The following is a 14,931-nucleotide window of genomic DNA, read 5'->3' as shown; positions in this document are numbered from 1 at the left end:
AAACTCCTCCGTACTCGTTCGGGTCATTTCCCCAAATCGACACTGGTCCTCAAAACACTTCAAAAAAGAGAGAGAGAAATTTTCAAGGGCAAACAAAGGGAAAAAAAAACGCCGTCAATTCGCCGTCAAATTCTCCTCTCCGACGATCGTAAGCCGCTGGATCCATGACGGTCGCTAACGGAGCTAGGGTTCCGTCTCTGCCGGAGCCTGCTGCCGTCGGGAAATGAGCTTTTTGATTGCTGCCGTAGGTTTTGGGGTTCGCTTAGTCAACGGTCGAGATTTCGTCTACGAATGGAGGGAAGCAGCAGCAGCCTAGGGTTTTTTCTCGCTCGGGTAACTTTATTCGAAAATTTCCCTTTTGAATTAAACAAATTTTTTGGTTACTTTTTTTAGTAGTTTGCTGTGTCGATTAATTGGTTCTCTGTGAGTTTGGGCCTTTTGATCTGCTTGCTTTGAATTGTGTGATGGTGTTGGCTGATGCTTTGATTTGTTCATAAGCAGTTTTCTTTTTTTGTTTTTTTAAAAGAAGTTAGGGTTTCAGACTTCCATTTCTGAGAATTGAACTCAATTTCTCTCTTTGAGCAATTTTTTTAATGATTTTGTTGTTCCCGCCCTTTTGTCAGAGTTTAAATATTTCAATAGTGAAATGGATGGAACCTTAAAATTGCGTGGTTATCAGTTGGAGGCATGACTATTTCAGAATTGAATGGCCGTGCATAACTCTTGGGTTGCACAGAGACTGGGATTTCTCAGTTGATAGAAAAAAATGGTCATGTAATTTGTTTTGGAATTCTACTTGAATATTTGTGATTAAAGTTTTGATCTTTAACAAAAAATCCAGCTTTAGTTGTCAGCCTTTATGCAATTTATGGTTCCAACTCTAAAACCATAACCGCACTATTCTCAAAGCCTTAATATTCTTCATGAAACCCAGGATCATTGTGCCTTTAAGATCTGTTGTCTTGTGGCGAGAACCAATAAAGTACTCTGATCTACAAAGGAAGCAAACTATTAAACTAAAGTACTCTAGTTCCTTACGTAATAAACAAGTTGACAACTTTGTGGAGGTTTCTGTGTTAATACAGTTTAGAAATGGAGCCATTACTTCAGGTTCTTTAGTGGTCACTGGCGTAAATCACACTTAAATACCCTATTTTTACCCGATATTGCTCCAAAATACCCTAAGTTTAAAACCCTACACTTAAATACCCTAAAGTTTCTAAATGTTGCATTTAAATACCCTAAATTAAAATGCAATTTAGAAACTTTAGGGTATTTAAGCGTAGGGTTTTAAACTTAGGGTATTTTGGTGCAATATTGTGCAACAACAGGGTTTTTAAGTGTAATTTGTCCATTCTATATTTAAAATCATTATCAGTTGTGCTATCACCTTTTGATATCTCCATAGAAATCTGTTGGACAATTATTTCTCTATAACTGCAACTTACTGTTGTGTAATTTTTATATTAGGGGCTTCCCCTGGATATTTAAGCCGTGAGTTTAGTAGTACCTGAAGCTTATTACATAGATCTTAATTTTAAATTATTTCCAGGGTTACGCCGATGGATTATGATGAGATTGATTTTCAAAGCCAGAATTTCCAGCTAGTTGGAGAAGAGAACAAATTTCCTCCTAGTTTACGGTCATTTCCTCTACCGAAATTTGATTTTGACGAGCATCTTCAGGTTCATCTCAGATTTGATAGTCTAGCTGAGACAGACGTTTTACTTGGTATACAAGGTCAAGACAATAATTGGATTGAGGATTTCTCATCTGGAACAAGTGCGATAGAATTCAGTTCAAGTGCTGCTGACAATTGCTCAATTTCTAGGCATAACAATGTATGGTCTGAGGCTACTTCATCTGAATCTGTTGAAATGCTGCTGAGATCTGTTGGAGAAGATGAGATGAGGGATAAAAAAGTTGAAGCCATGGAAGCAGATGCGCAAAATGTAGTGAATGAAATGATTGACCAAATGGATCCTGCTTCAAGGCAAGTCGATGACCACAGCACTGTAGTAGGGGATATCATAAAAAGTCCAGTGTTGTCACCTGATAAATTTCAGAGAAACTTATCCGGTGCAAGTGAAATATCTGGTGCAAAATCAGATGCAAGTTCCTTGGGAGATAAATTTCACACTAATAGAAAGAGCGGTGGTGGGCAATGCATGGAAGCTGACAATGTTTCTCAATCATCAGATGATACCAGTAAAAATGGTTCAGTAATAAGTGAATCCTTGTGCAATTCGGTACATAATGTGGAACCTTTGGGTACAGGATCCATGAAGGCGTATGATGCTCGTTGTTGGGATGCGAGTAAGGTAGCTAGAAGAAGTCCCGATACTATTGCTTGTAGGGTTACTCAAGAGAAATTAGTGGAAAAGCACACTGTTATTAACATGACCGAGAGGTCAGATTTGCATGTGGATGATGCACAGAATGAGATAAGTCCAATGTCAAGAGATCCCGCAGGGAATGAGCAGTTCTTGGAGAGCCATGGAGTAGAAAGTCAACTTTGTAGTAGAGGAAATACTTCCATTGTGCAGCCAACTAGGGATTCTTTTGTACTGATGAGTGAAAGATATAACATGAGTGGATATTCTGAGAAACCTGATGGCTTGCTGGAAGCCATTACTTACCAAGTAAAGGCTAAAAAATTTGATAATAAGACAGGTGATAGAAGTTCAATGCCGGCGAATGAGGTGATATCACTAGAAAATGCAGGAGAGAGGTCTATTGAAAAAGATTATGTTGATATCAGCAAGGAAAATATTCCTAGCCAGCGGACTGACCACGATGAGAAAGGGATAGGACATACCTCAGAAGCTGCAGTAGAGGCAAATGCTTCAACTCGGATGAATTCTGAAACACAAAGGACAGAGACAAAAGATGAAAATATGTTGCAAGTTAATAATCTAGGTGCCCAGACGCCTGATCCAGTTTTTGTGCAGAAGAATGTTGAAGCTGCAGTTGTTAAAGATGTTGAGGGATCTGGCTGTAAATTTATTGCATCAGAAAATGTTATGTTAGATGAATCTCCTTTGCCTGCTGTACTTAACAATCCTGATGTTAAGATTTCATCCCCTGTTCCTGGCAAAATACACAAGATGACTGAGCAATCTGATGTTCACACGTTTTCTCTGGAGTCTTCTGCTGGACAGAGGTATGTTGGGCCATCCATGAGTCCTGGTACTACAAATTTGAACGGTGACGATCTTGTTGTCTTGGGGAAGGCAAAATTTGCCACATCTTCTGGACAAAATTCTGACAATGTGGGAATTGCTAGTGTCTCTAGAGCCAAACATTTGGTACATGATGAATCAGGTAATGGATGAAGATAGTTTTATTTTAATGCTTATTTTCTTATATTTTAATGCTTCAGGTTTAGCCCATAACATAATGAACCTGATGCTTTTTTATATTTTAGCAGCCAGTAAAACTGCTCCAATGGCTGTTGGATTACCTTCCATTGTTGCGGAGGAAAGTAAACAAGTGACTTCACCAAAGTTACTTGAACCGGATTCCATTTATTCTGACGTGAAAGAAGTGAAAATAACAGGAACTGTATCTGTTTCTGTTTTGAAATGTAAATCAGATGCTCTATTACCAGTTGTGCCAGTTGTAACATCTGATTCAGTTGTCACTGATAGTTCATTAGCTAGAGATATGGCACCGGATGTCCCAGTCCCAGGTAACTGTTTGTTTTAGTTTCTCTTAAATATGCTTTCAACTTCATCCTCGAGAGTCTGATATATGTGTTTTTGACATGGACGATTTGACTCTGTAGGTGTCAAGGTCGCTGTTCTTGACGAAACAATTCAGTTGCATCAGTCAGAAGATACCTCCACTGCAGATACAGTTCCAGAACGGTATGAGGGGGCAGCATCAGTTCAATTTTCATCAGAATTCATTCCGTCCAATGATAAAGAAGATAAAACTTCTGCAGTCACTAGTTTAACTAAATCGGAGGGTAATGTGGACAATACACCACTTACTGAGTCTAATATTGGTGAACATAGTCCTCTCAGAAGCATAGACAATCGTCAACCTGCTTTGGTGGATCAGCCTTTATCTTATGTGGAAGCCTCCATTCCATGCCAGAGACTTCAATCGTTGGTGGATAAAACAATCATCCATGAGGAGGCTACATCAGTTGTAGAAAACCTTGTCGTCCATGATCCCCCTGTAGAAAGAAAGGACCCCTCTAATAAATCAGAAGCTTCTTCGCATGAAAACGAAGAGACAGTTTCTGGTAATTTCATTGATACTGAAACTAGTCTTGCTCTTTAACTGGGTCTTGTTTATTTTTAATTTCTCTGGCATGTTTGTGGGGCATGACATTCTTTATACCTTATTTTAATGTTCTCAACGTGAATTACATTTAACGGGAACTACCTTTAAATTTTCATGGGAACATTTGTCAGTAATTGAAATTTTTATACCCGGAAACTTATTTTTACCTTTTCAGCGAAAATGACCAGCCATGGTGAAGGACGAATGCTGCCAGAGACTCCATCTGTTGAAAAAAATTCTGGTAATTATCAAGACTGGGCAACTGAGTTTATTTGTTGAGATAGCATTAGTTGGTAGAATTTTAGCATACACTTTGAGACTAGATGCCTACCCTGTTACTTTTAATGGTAATCTGGATGTACTTTTTATTTCTTTTTGTGGAATATGTAACATTGCCTACAGTTCTTTGGATTATTTGTTTTTCTCTCTGACTTTTGAACCTAGCAAAAGCAGGTAGGGGTTCAAAACTATAACATCAGTGTTTGGATTTGTATTTTTTATTCTTTTCTTTTTCTTCATAGTTAGAAACTGAAAGCTGCTGATGGATATTAGTACCATTTATAATGTCTTTCAATGCCCTTGTCCTTTACAGAGGATCGATCATCATATATCATTAACATGTTGCACAGTAGGATTTGGATTCTTCTTACATAAGTTATGTTGGTTGTGTCATTCATTTGCATCACACATCTCTTTCAACAATTTTTGCATGTTTTTTATTCGGAAAATCATATATTAGTTTGCAGTTGGGTTGCGCCTATGCGCATATATCTGTCTGTGCACAGTTGATATCAAAAGGATATTTTACTTATGTTGGTTGTTATACTGCACTAAGCTTGCTGATTTAATTTATACGTCCCTTGTGCTGTATTCTTCTATGATTTACATACTGTAATTGTGTAAACCCTTATTGTGTAGTGAGTGTTCTGAAGCATGGAAACTTCAATGGAGTCCTTTGTCTGATACTTTTGGGATAAACCATTATGCTATACTTGTTAACACCTGTCAATGAAGCTTTTTTACATATCCAATATTAATGAATAATGAGGACTGTACCAGGATATGCACAATGATTCGCAACGAGGATTATCATAGGTCTGATGTTTTATGGATGGTTATCATGTTGATTCTACTTGTTTCGTTGAGTTGCCATGATGTTTTTTTTTTCTTGTGGTAATGAAACCTAGATGTATTAGCACCAGAGTTTGACAGGGGAAGGCATGGTCAAGGTGACAGTCCTGTATCCTTAAGGCGCAAGGCATCAGAATAGGTCGTTGCTTTAGCAAAGCGTCGTGACAAATATTAAGAAAACTTTATAAATGATATTTAATTTAGAGGTCATTGTGTGACAATCTAATTAACTTAGAGATAAATCACATGTAAAGACAAAGATCAGAAATAACGACATGAATGCACAAAACTATACATCTAAGCGTTGGGTGCTAAGCTACAAGAAAAGTCATAACTACTTGTCAAAGCATAATATGAAGAAACAAATGTTCATAAAATCTCACAGAAAATCAATTTATCATTATACAGGATAGTATGCAATGACAATAGTAACTAGGAAGGATGGAGTAGGGATTATTAGCTAGTATAGGCGATTATTAGCAGGATATTAGCAGTTCAGTTAGATGGATTGAATCATCTACAAGCGTTGTGAGGTTGTATTTAGGAATTAAATCAAATTAAGGCTAAATAATTGGAGATGTTTAATGTGAAAAAAATAGTGACCTTGACATGATTATGCAATAAAAAACCAAGAAAGGGAAAGGAAAGAAAGAGAAGATGATAAAATAATGGGGTTGCATGCAGCTCGCAAGAATGCCTTGCCTTTAACTCACTTATTAATGCAAACCTCATTAATATTCCTCTGATGTAGGTTGTTATATGGTCTACCTTTTATTACTTATCACCTGTACCCACACTGGTTGAAGGGTCCTGTGTTTGTGTGAGATTGTCTAATACTGAAACATCTAAAATACATGTGGGTACATGATTATATGCTGATTGTTTTCCAGCAGCAGTCTTGCCTTGAACTCACTTTGAAACAAGGGTAGGTACAGTCTGGATACGTCATGCACAAGTATCTGTTGTTACAGTGTTCATGGGTAATTTAATTGTTATATTTGTTTATTTATTTGCTTTAAGGAGCTAGTTTATATATATTATATATATATATATATATATCATAATATATATATATATAATATATATATATATAATATATGTGTGTGTGGTGTGCTGTGTGTGTGTGTGTGTGTGTGTGTGTGTGTGTGTTGTTTTTTTTTTATAATGTATGTATGTATGTGTGTGTGTATGTATGTATGTGTGTGTGTGTATGTATGTATGTAATCATACATACATACACACACACATACATAACATACATACATACACACACCACACATACATACATACACACACACAATACATACATACATACACACACACACACACACAACACACACAACAACACAAGCACACAACATATATATATTATATATATATATATATATTATATATATATTATATATATATATAATATATACACACACGCATCCTTTGGATACTTACTATTTGTTTTGTGGTTTTGGTCATATCCTTGGTCCTTAAAAATTTTCCATCTGTTTATACTAGTTTATCATTCATATTAGTTTGTGAGTATTGTCATGCCATGTTGCGTCTTACTTCTTCCTAGTGTGCTACAGTGTCCATGTTCTGTAGTAGTGCGTACCCACCCGGGCAACTTAAAGTGGTTTCTTATTGCAGTTACTCTGGTTAAAGCTGGTGTCAACGCATCAACCACATTGTCTGAAAGCAACGGAAAAGCCCAGTTGACAGTTGAAACGGTTAAAGGACATGCTCAAAATGAGCAAGAAGGTAGCAGATCCCTACCAGTCCAATAGATCCTTTTTCAATTGACCTATCTAATTTCTTATGAAACAGTAGGAAATGCTAAACAAGTTGAGCACACTACTTCTGATCTGAAGAAGAGTATTGCATCTGAAGATGACAGAACCTTCACATTTGAGGTTCAAAGAGCAGAAGAGCTGTCTGGAAATAGCATAGGCGATCAATGGAAGCCTTTTACCATTATGCAGTCGCCTGAACTTTCTGAGGTAATTTTTACTCCAGGAACTTTCTTTCTGAAATGATTTTTTTTTCTTTTATCTATTTTCATTTCTCAACGAAATATGGCTGTCTACCTGTCTGATTTCAAGAACTCAAATGAAAATCAGGGTTGTCGTTCAGAACATGTAGAAGGGAAACGTCGTAGCAGGAGTAGAAAAACAACTTCTGAGGATAAACCTACTCATGCAACTAAATCTTCAAATGAAAAACAAACCACATCTAAGGGAAGGCCTGCGAAACGAACATCAGTGCGTAAGAAATCTACCGATAGTGTTGGAAAATCATGTGCTACCTCTTCTGCACCTGTTGGAACTGTAGGCAGTGGCATGCAGTTAGAAGCAGTACAACTATTCACTGAGAGCAATCATAAGAAATCATCTGCTTCACCAATTGTTCAGCCAGCAGGCATGCCTGAGTCAAACTCTTCTGCTTCATCCACAACATTAGTTCAACAACCTTTCACTGATCTACAGCAACTACAGTTGCGTGCACAAATATTTGCTTATGGATCTTTAATGTGAGTTATCAATCATGGTGTGAATTTTTTTTCTTGTGTTATATGTTCATCATGGTATATTTATTTTAATTTGTTGTCGCAGTCAAAGTATCCCTCCAGATGAGGCCTGCATGCAGTCAGCCTTTGGAGCAACTGGTTTGTCTTTGCTACATTTTTTTTTGTATTATTTCATCAAGGCATTTTGGTCAGTGGTGGTTCAGTTGCCATTTATTTATGAGCAGATGCTGGAAGGAGCTCGTGGGAGAGTGTGTGGCGCAAATCAGTTGAAAGGTATCAAACTCAAAAGTCACCAGTTAACCCTGAGACTCCTCTTGATTCTCATTCAGGTACATGGCTCCGAAAGTTGTTTCCATTTATCCATGATGTTTAATTAGAAACCGTTTCCTTAAATCAGTAAACTGATGTTTGCAGCTGCGGGGGCACCTAAACAAGTAACAAAGCGCAGCTCACGGCAAAGTAAAGCTGTGAGTGCTTCTTCAAGTAGGTCCGTTGGTAAAGTTATTGCCCCTGCAGTTTTAAGTTCCACACCACCTTTACCATCGCCTCTGTGGAGCGTGTCTACTCATGATGGATTACCCTGTAATTTGCCGAGAGGTGCGAAGCTGGACTTTAGTCAAGCTCTGTCTCCATTGCATTCTTATCCATCTTCACAGAAAAGGCAGTTCACTAGTAGCAGTATGCCTTGGCTGCCGCTAAACCCTCGTCCTGGGCCCTGGGCTGTCTCTGCCCAGAGTCCAACCCTTAATGCTGCTACTCAGTATTCAACAAAGCTGGTTGTTGAAACTCTTCAAGTAACAGCAGCGAAAGAATTATCCATGGGACATGCTGCTAGTGTGCAGCTTGTGTCCCCAAGTACTCTGCTGCCTACTCCATGTTCTACGAGTGTTCCTCCAGCATCATTTGTTCAACTAGAAACGCAAAAGCAGTCAGCAAGTCCTGGTAGTAATAAGAAAGCTTCTAGCATCCAGAAACCTAGAAAGATGAAGAAGGTTGTGGCAACTGAGGATTTTACTGAAATCATTCCAGTTTCTCAATCTTCTATGGAACCTGCTTGTACTACAACTGTTTCTAAAACCCTGCCTTCTGCATCACCAGGCCTGCTGTTATCTGCTATACAACCTGCTTCTGCTCCTAATGTTCCTAAAACTCTGCCGTCCGCATCAGAACGCTTGCCATTATATAATTATACTCCCCCAAAAGTTGCTTCTCAGCCCATTGTTTCAGCTGCCACCCATATTTCTCCTCCTCAAAATCAGGTAATAGTCAGTGCTAATGCTGAGCAGAGGGTCATTGTTTCAGAAGAGACAGGCAATAAAATTGAGCAGGCTAAGCGGCAAGCAGAAGATGCTGCTGTAGTTGCTGCTTCAGTGGTAAGTCATAGTAAAACTATATGGAATCAGTTAGCTGCTCAGAGGAACTCTGGACTAGTTACAGAAGTCGAAGAGAAGCTTGCTTCTGCAGCTGCTAAGCTCGCATCGAATGCTGCTTTACAGGCAAAGATGATGGCAGACGAAGCTCTAGATTCAGCTAAAACAAGGAGCCTAGCACACAGTTCTGAAGCGATCTTTGATGCTGAGAAGAATTTCGCAAGGCTCTCTCCTGGGTCAATTCTGAATGGCAAGGACAAAGTGCATGGTTCTAGTTCAATCATTTCTGCTGCACGGGAGGCTACCAGAAGAAGGGTTGAAGCAGCTTCTGCTGCCACAAAACGAGCAGAGAATTTAGATGCTATAATGAAGGCTGCAGAACTAGCTGCAGAAGCTGTATGCCAAGTAGGGACAATAATTGCAATGGGAGATCCATTGCCTATCAAATTAAGTGAATTGGTAGAAGCTGGTTCAGACTGTTCTTGGAAAGCTAACTGCCCAACCTCAGAGATGCCTAACATAGCAAACAAACTGCCTGAGGAGGAGCAGAAAGACTTGGGTCACAAGGGTCATGATCACGTGCAGACACCTTCTAACAAAGTAAATGCTGTTGAAGATGAGACATTTCATGATGAGCAGCCCATACAGTCTGCAGTTAAGTGCAAAGGTACGGGAAACTTTTAGTAACATGACTATTTCATACACTGAATGAATTTCCACAGTAGTATGTAATGATTTTTATTTTGATTGAAGTGGGCTTAACTGGCTTAGGGAGTGGAGTAGGTAATCCATCAACTCTTCTGAATGATAGCCATGAAAGAAATCAGTCATCAGGCAATCTGAAGGAAAATGCCATACAAAAGGGATCTGTTGTTGAGGTATGCTTTATATGGAAACCTTTAGGATGCTCTCTGCTGCAAACTAAGCAGTGGAATATGTGCTTCCTTAACGGCTTAGCCACATCCAAATTTTTTTTTGGGTGTAAATAACAATTATTTTAGTGTTAGATTTATTATTATGGTTTTTCTCTTTAGTATTTCCTTTTTTTTGGGGCTATGGTTTTTATCTAACAACATTCATTCACTATTATATTGACACCTGGGAGTTATCTCCAATGAAGCTAGCACTCTACCTGTTTATGCACACAATCTTAAATTACCCTAGACGGGGGTGAATAGGGTAATCAAACAATAAATGTGCAATTATTGAAATTCAATACAATACCAAACACAAATAATAAGTATGACAATAAATAAGAGAGAGAAAGAGAACAGTTAGCCAAATTGCACGCCGATGTGTTCACGAGGTTCGGTTCTCACGACTTACGTCCCGACCACCTCTCCCGATAGTAATCCACTAAACACACCCGGTTTGGAAGCCGAGATTCTTCACAACGACTCCCCCGAGATCTCACAACTACATAATTTGATCTCTTCGAGATCAAGCTCTCCACATAGTAGAATAAGATGGAAAAATCTCTCTTACAACACTCCTATGACAAGGATTAAGAGATTGCAAATGAAGCTTAGGGTTGTGGGTATTGAAAGAGTAAATCCGAAATTGAGAAGAATGAGAGTTTAAGCTCAAAACACACAATAAACAAAAAGTCAAAGAATTTTTCTTATTTGCTTTAATACTGAAATGAAGAGGGCCAAAGGATATATATAGGAACCCCAACCAATAGTCCAAATCCCGAACAAATCACAAAATTCCGAAATTTCAGCTGAATCAGAAACTAGCCGTTACAGTGCCATCAGTCGACTGATAGTACTGTTCAGTCGACTGATGAGCTGACCGTTGGTGGTCGCTCAGACTTTATCGGTCGACTGATGGTTCATCAGTCGACTGAGTAGAATTTTTTTGTGTTTCCAGGCAGTTTCTTCAGTTGACTGATAACACTGTTCAGTCGACTGATAACATGAACATGGCCTGTTTAAAAATAAAAATTTAATTTTTGAAGTGCCTTAAAAAATAGCAAATAAATTCTAAAAAATATCAAACTTTAGGAAATGTTTATAAACATGAATATAAACATGTTAGAAAAAAATTCTTGAAAAATCATTTCCCAAATGTAAAACCTTATCATTTTTCAAACTTGGTCAAAAACATGATTTTAAAAGTGGGTGTGTGAACCCCAATTGCTTCAAATGTTATCTACTTTGTTTCTTGCCTACATTATGATCTAGAGAAAGTAAAAAATACAAATAACGCTCACATATGTATACAACTCTTGAGGCTCGATATTTGCTAATTTGTTGATGAAGCTCCTCTTGTATATGTTGCTCTTTAAATGGCTTTTTTTCATCAACTTGCCTCCACCTCCTTAGATATCATCGTTACGACGCAAGTTCCATCCATCCTTCAATAGTGGCACTATATTACTTGACAAAATGTAATCTACACAATATCACTCAACAAGCAATTAGCACCAATAAGGATGTTTGGAAATCATCATCAAAACAAAAGACCTATCAATCTCTCCATTTTTGATAATGACAAACTACCATTATACAAGAGCATAAATAAAATAAGTACTTATAGATAGTTGCTCCCCTATCTATAAGGCTCTCCTCTTATCTATATGCACAAAGGATTGGAGATTTTCTCTCTTTGTCAACATTAAAATGGGGTAATAAAAAAAACGATATACATGTTGTAAAACCCACAAGATACTTCTCTAAGGTACCGTTTGGCAAATGGTTAAGTGAGGAGTTAATGAGACTTAACCCCTTTTTAACCCGCCAAACACAAAAAATCTATACAAGGGTTAAAGTGAGTTGACCCTTCATAATTTACTAAACATAAAAAATATAGAAGGGTTAAGCTAGCCCCTCTAGAGATTAAAATGAGTTAACCCCTCAAAATGAGGGGTTTACTAATACACCTATTTAAAAGGATTAATAGTTAATATTTATAATTATAAAAAAAATAGTTAAAATCATTATTATTCCCAAACACTAAAACTGATCGTAAGGGCTAAAATAAAACTTATTTAACAGGTTAATAATTTAGTCATTCAGATTATCGAATGTGCTAAGTACATTAATCCTTTTCTTTAACCCTTCTTTCTTAACCCTTTGTCAAAAGGGACCTAAGTGTTAGCCTACCCGTGTTACATTTCTCAAGTGTTTGGATTTATGATCTCTCCCTAGGCTTTACTATCAACCCACTCCTCTTAGAATTGACCCCGGTCTCTCCCAATCACTCCTCTAAGTATCCTTGCGTGTTCAAACATGTTGTGGCAATGAGTGCAAATAATAAAATATTTAGATATGAAAATGTTAATCCAAAAATAAAAAACAAGCAAAAGGCATCAAAACAAATAATCAAAGAATACACATGCCTAATTCATTTTTTATACGACAAAAATCTTCTTCACTAAGGGGTTTGATAAAGATGTCCGCTAATTATGATTTTGTGTCAATTTATACAAGAGAGACATCTTTCCTTTCTACATGGTCACGTAAAAAATGATATCGTACATCTATATATTTAGTTCTAGAATGCAAAACAGATTTTTTGAAATATTTATGGTACTAGTATTTTCACAATAAATCTTTGTATCATGAAAATGTAAATTAAAATCAACTAAATTTTGTTTTATCCATAATAATTATGCACAACATAAACCGGCGGTAATGTATTCCGCTTTCGTAGTGGATAAGACAACACAATTTTGTTTCTTGGATGACCAAGAAACAAGTAAATTGCCTTAGAATTAACATGTGTCACTCGTACTCTTACGGTCTATTTTACATCCGACAAAATCGGCATCACAATAACCACAAAGATCAAAAGTAGTATTCTTTGGATAAAATAAACCAAGCTCAATAGTGCAATTTATATATTTAATAATTCTTTTAACCGCAATTAGATGAGATTTTTTAGGAGATGCTTGAAAGCGTGCACATGCATAAACACTAAACATAATATCCGGTCTACTAACGGTGAGATAAAGTAAACTACCTATCATACATCGATAGAGTTTTTGGTCTACCTTCTCACCACTTTCATCCAAGTCCGACTTGATGGAGTTGCTCATCAGAGTTTGTGCGTATTTGGAATTTGACATGCCGAATTTTTTGACCAACTCTCTAGCGTATTTGCTTTGTGACACGGAAATTCCGTTAATTGGTTTGTTTAACTTGGAGACCAAGAAAGAATGTAAGCTTTCCCATCATGCTCATCTCAAATTGTTCTTGCATAACCTTTGAAAATTTCTTGCACAATGATTCATTAGTAGCACCAAAGATAATATCAACATAAATTTGAACCAAAATAAAATTATTTTTTCTTTTTCTAAAAAATAGAGTGTTATCAAATTTTCCTTTTGAAAATCCATTGTCAATGAGAAAACTTGAGAGGCGAGCATACCAAGCTCTAGGAGCTTGTTTTAACCCATACAAAGCTTTTTGTACTCGATAAACATGATTAGGAAATAGTGGATCAATAAAATCGGGGGTTGCTCGACATACACTTCTTCAATAAACCCATTTAAAACAAGTACTTTTAACATTCATTTGAAATAATTTAAAAATTTTAAAGCTAGTAAAATCTAAAAACATTCTAATTGACTCCAATCTAGTAACCGGTGTAAAAGTTTCGTCATAATTAATGCCCTCCTCTTGATTGTATCATTGGGCAACTAAACGAGCTTTATTTTTAGTCACTATATCAAATTCATCAAGTTTATTTCTAAAAATCAAATTTTTTCCAATAACATGGAAATCTGTAGGTCTAGGAACAAGTTTCCAAATATTATTTTTTTTAAAAATTGTTTAATTCATCATGCATAGCTAAAATCCAAAATTCATCATTCAAAGCATCAACAACACATTTAGGTTCAATTTGGGATAAGAAAGTAATATTATCACACTCGCTCATCTTTGAGCGAGTCAAAACTCATTTTAATGAGCTTCCGATAATTTGCTCCTTAGGATGATCCGGTGCAAACTTCTATGCTTTAGGGAGTTCTACTTGAATAGGTTCAAGTCCTCATTCCCTATCCTTTGGTGCAACTGTTGAGGGATTGTCATTTATTTATAAAAGTTTCAATCCTTCCTCAATGTCATCATCATCCCTAGGCACATATTGTAAACCATCATTAGATTAATCAAAGGTAACGTTTATAGATTCTTCTTCAACGAGTGTTCGTTTGTTGAAAACTCTTAAGTCTTACTCCTTGATGCATATCCCAAAAATATCCCTACATCTATCTTTGATTAAAATTTTCATGGTGATCTTTTGTGTTAAAAATAAAACATTTGCAACAAAAAACCTGGAAATAGCTAATATTTGGAGTTTTGCCAAAATAAAATTCATAAGGTGTTTTCTTGAAAATTGATCTAATTAAAACACGATTTAAAACATAGCAAGCCGTGTTGACGGTTTCTACCCAAAAATATTTTGACAAATCAAAAACATTAATCATACTACGTGTCATCACTTGTATGGTACGATTTTTTCGTTCAACAATACTATTTTGTTGTGGTGTTCTTGGAGCAGAAAACTTGTGTAATCATGATGATTACAAAAATCACTAAAAATTTTATTTTGAAATTCACCACCATGATCACTTTGAATTTTTATAACTTTCAAATCCTTTTCATTTTCAACTCT

The 14,931-nt window shown here is 36.7% G+C and overlaps 1 protein-coding gene across 4 annotated transcripts in view; it reads left to right on the top strand.

The window, feature by feature from the left end:
• Nucleotides 1-14,931, top strand: part of LOC109824977 — a 32,875-nt gene continuing 17,944 nt past the window's right edge. The window contains exons 1-12 of one of the 4 annotated variants that reach the window (XM_020391626.1): nucleotides 1-333; nucleotides 1,553-3,324; nucleotides 3,428-3,691; nucleotides 3,788-4,252; nucleotides 4,469-4,534; nucleotides 7,066-7,176; nucleotides 7,246-7,415; nucleotides 7,536-7,945; nucleotides 8,028-8,080; nucleotides 8,167-8,271; nucleotides 8,357-9,979; nucleotides 10,066-10,190. In XM_020391626.1, coding sequence (XP_020247215.1) covers nucleotides 1,563-3,324; nucleotides 3,428-3,691; nucleotides 3,788-4,252; nucleotides 4,469-4,534; nucleotides 7,066-7,176; nucleotides 7,246-7,415; nucleotides 7,536-7,945; nucleotides 8,028-8,080; nucleotides 8,167-8,271; nucleotides 8,357-9,979; nucleotides 10,066-10,190 — 5,154 coding nt within the window. In that variant the 5' untranslated portion in view covers nucleotides 1-333; nucleotides 1,553-1,562. Of the gene's footprint in view, nucleotides 334-1,552; nucleotides 3,325-3,427; nucleotides 3,692-3,787; nucleotides 4,253-4,468; nucleotides 4,535-7,065; nucleotides 7,177-7,242; nucleotides 7,416-7,535; nucleotides 7,946-8,027; nucleotides 8,081-8,166; nucleotides 8,272-8,356; nucleotides 9,980-10,065; nucleotides 10,191-14,931 lie in introns of all 4 variants that reach the window. The other 3 variants (XM_020391627.1, XM_020391624.1, XM_020391625.1) reach the window with 3 other exon arrangements.

The sequence above is a fragment of the Asparagus officinalis genome, chromosome 10 (genome assembly GCF_001876935.1).
Source record: "Asparagus officinalis chromosome 10, Aspof.V1, whole genome shotgun sequence".
Lineage (NCBI taxonomy): Eukaryota > Viridiplantae > Streptophyta > Magnoliopsida > Asparagales > Asparagaceae > Asparagus > Asparagus officinalis.
Note: the sequence above shows the minus strand (reverse complement) of the source record. Positions and strands in the feature narration are given on the sequence as shown.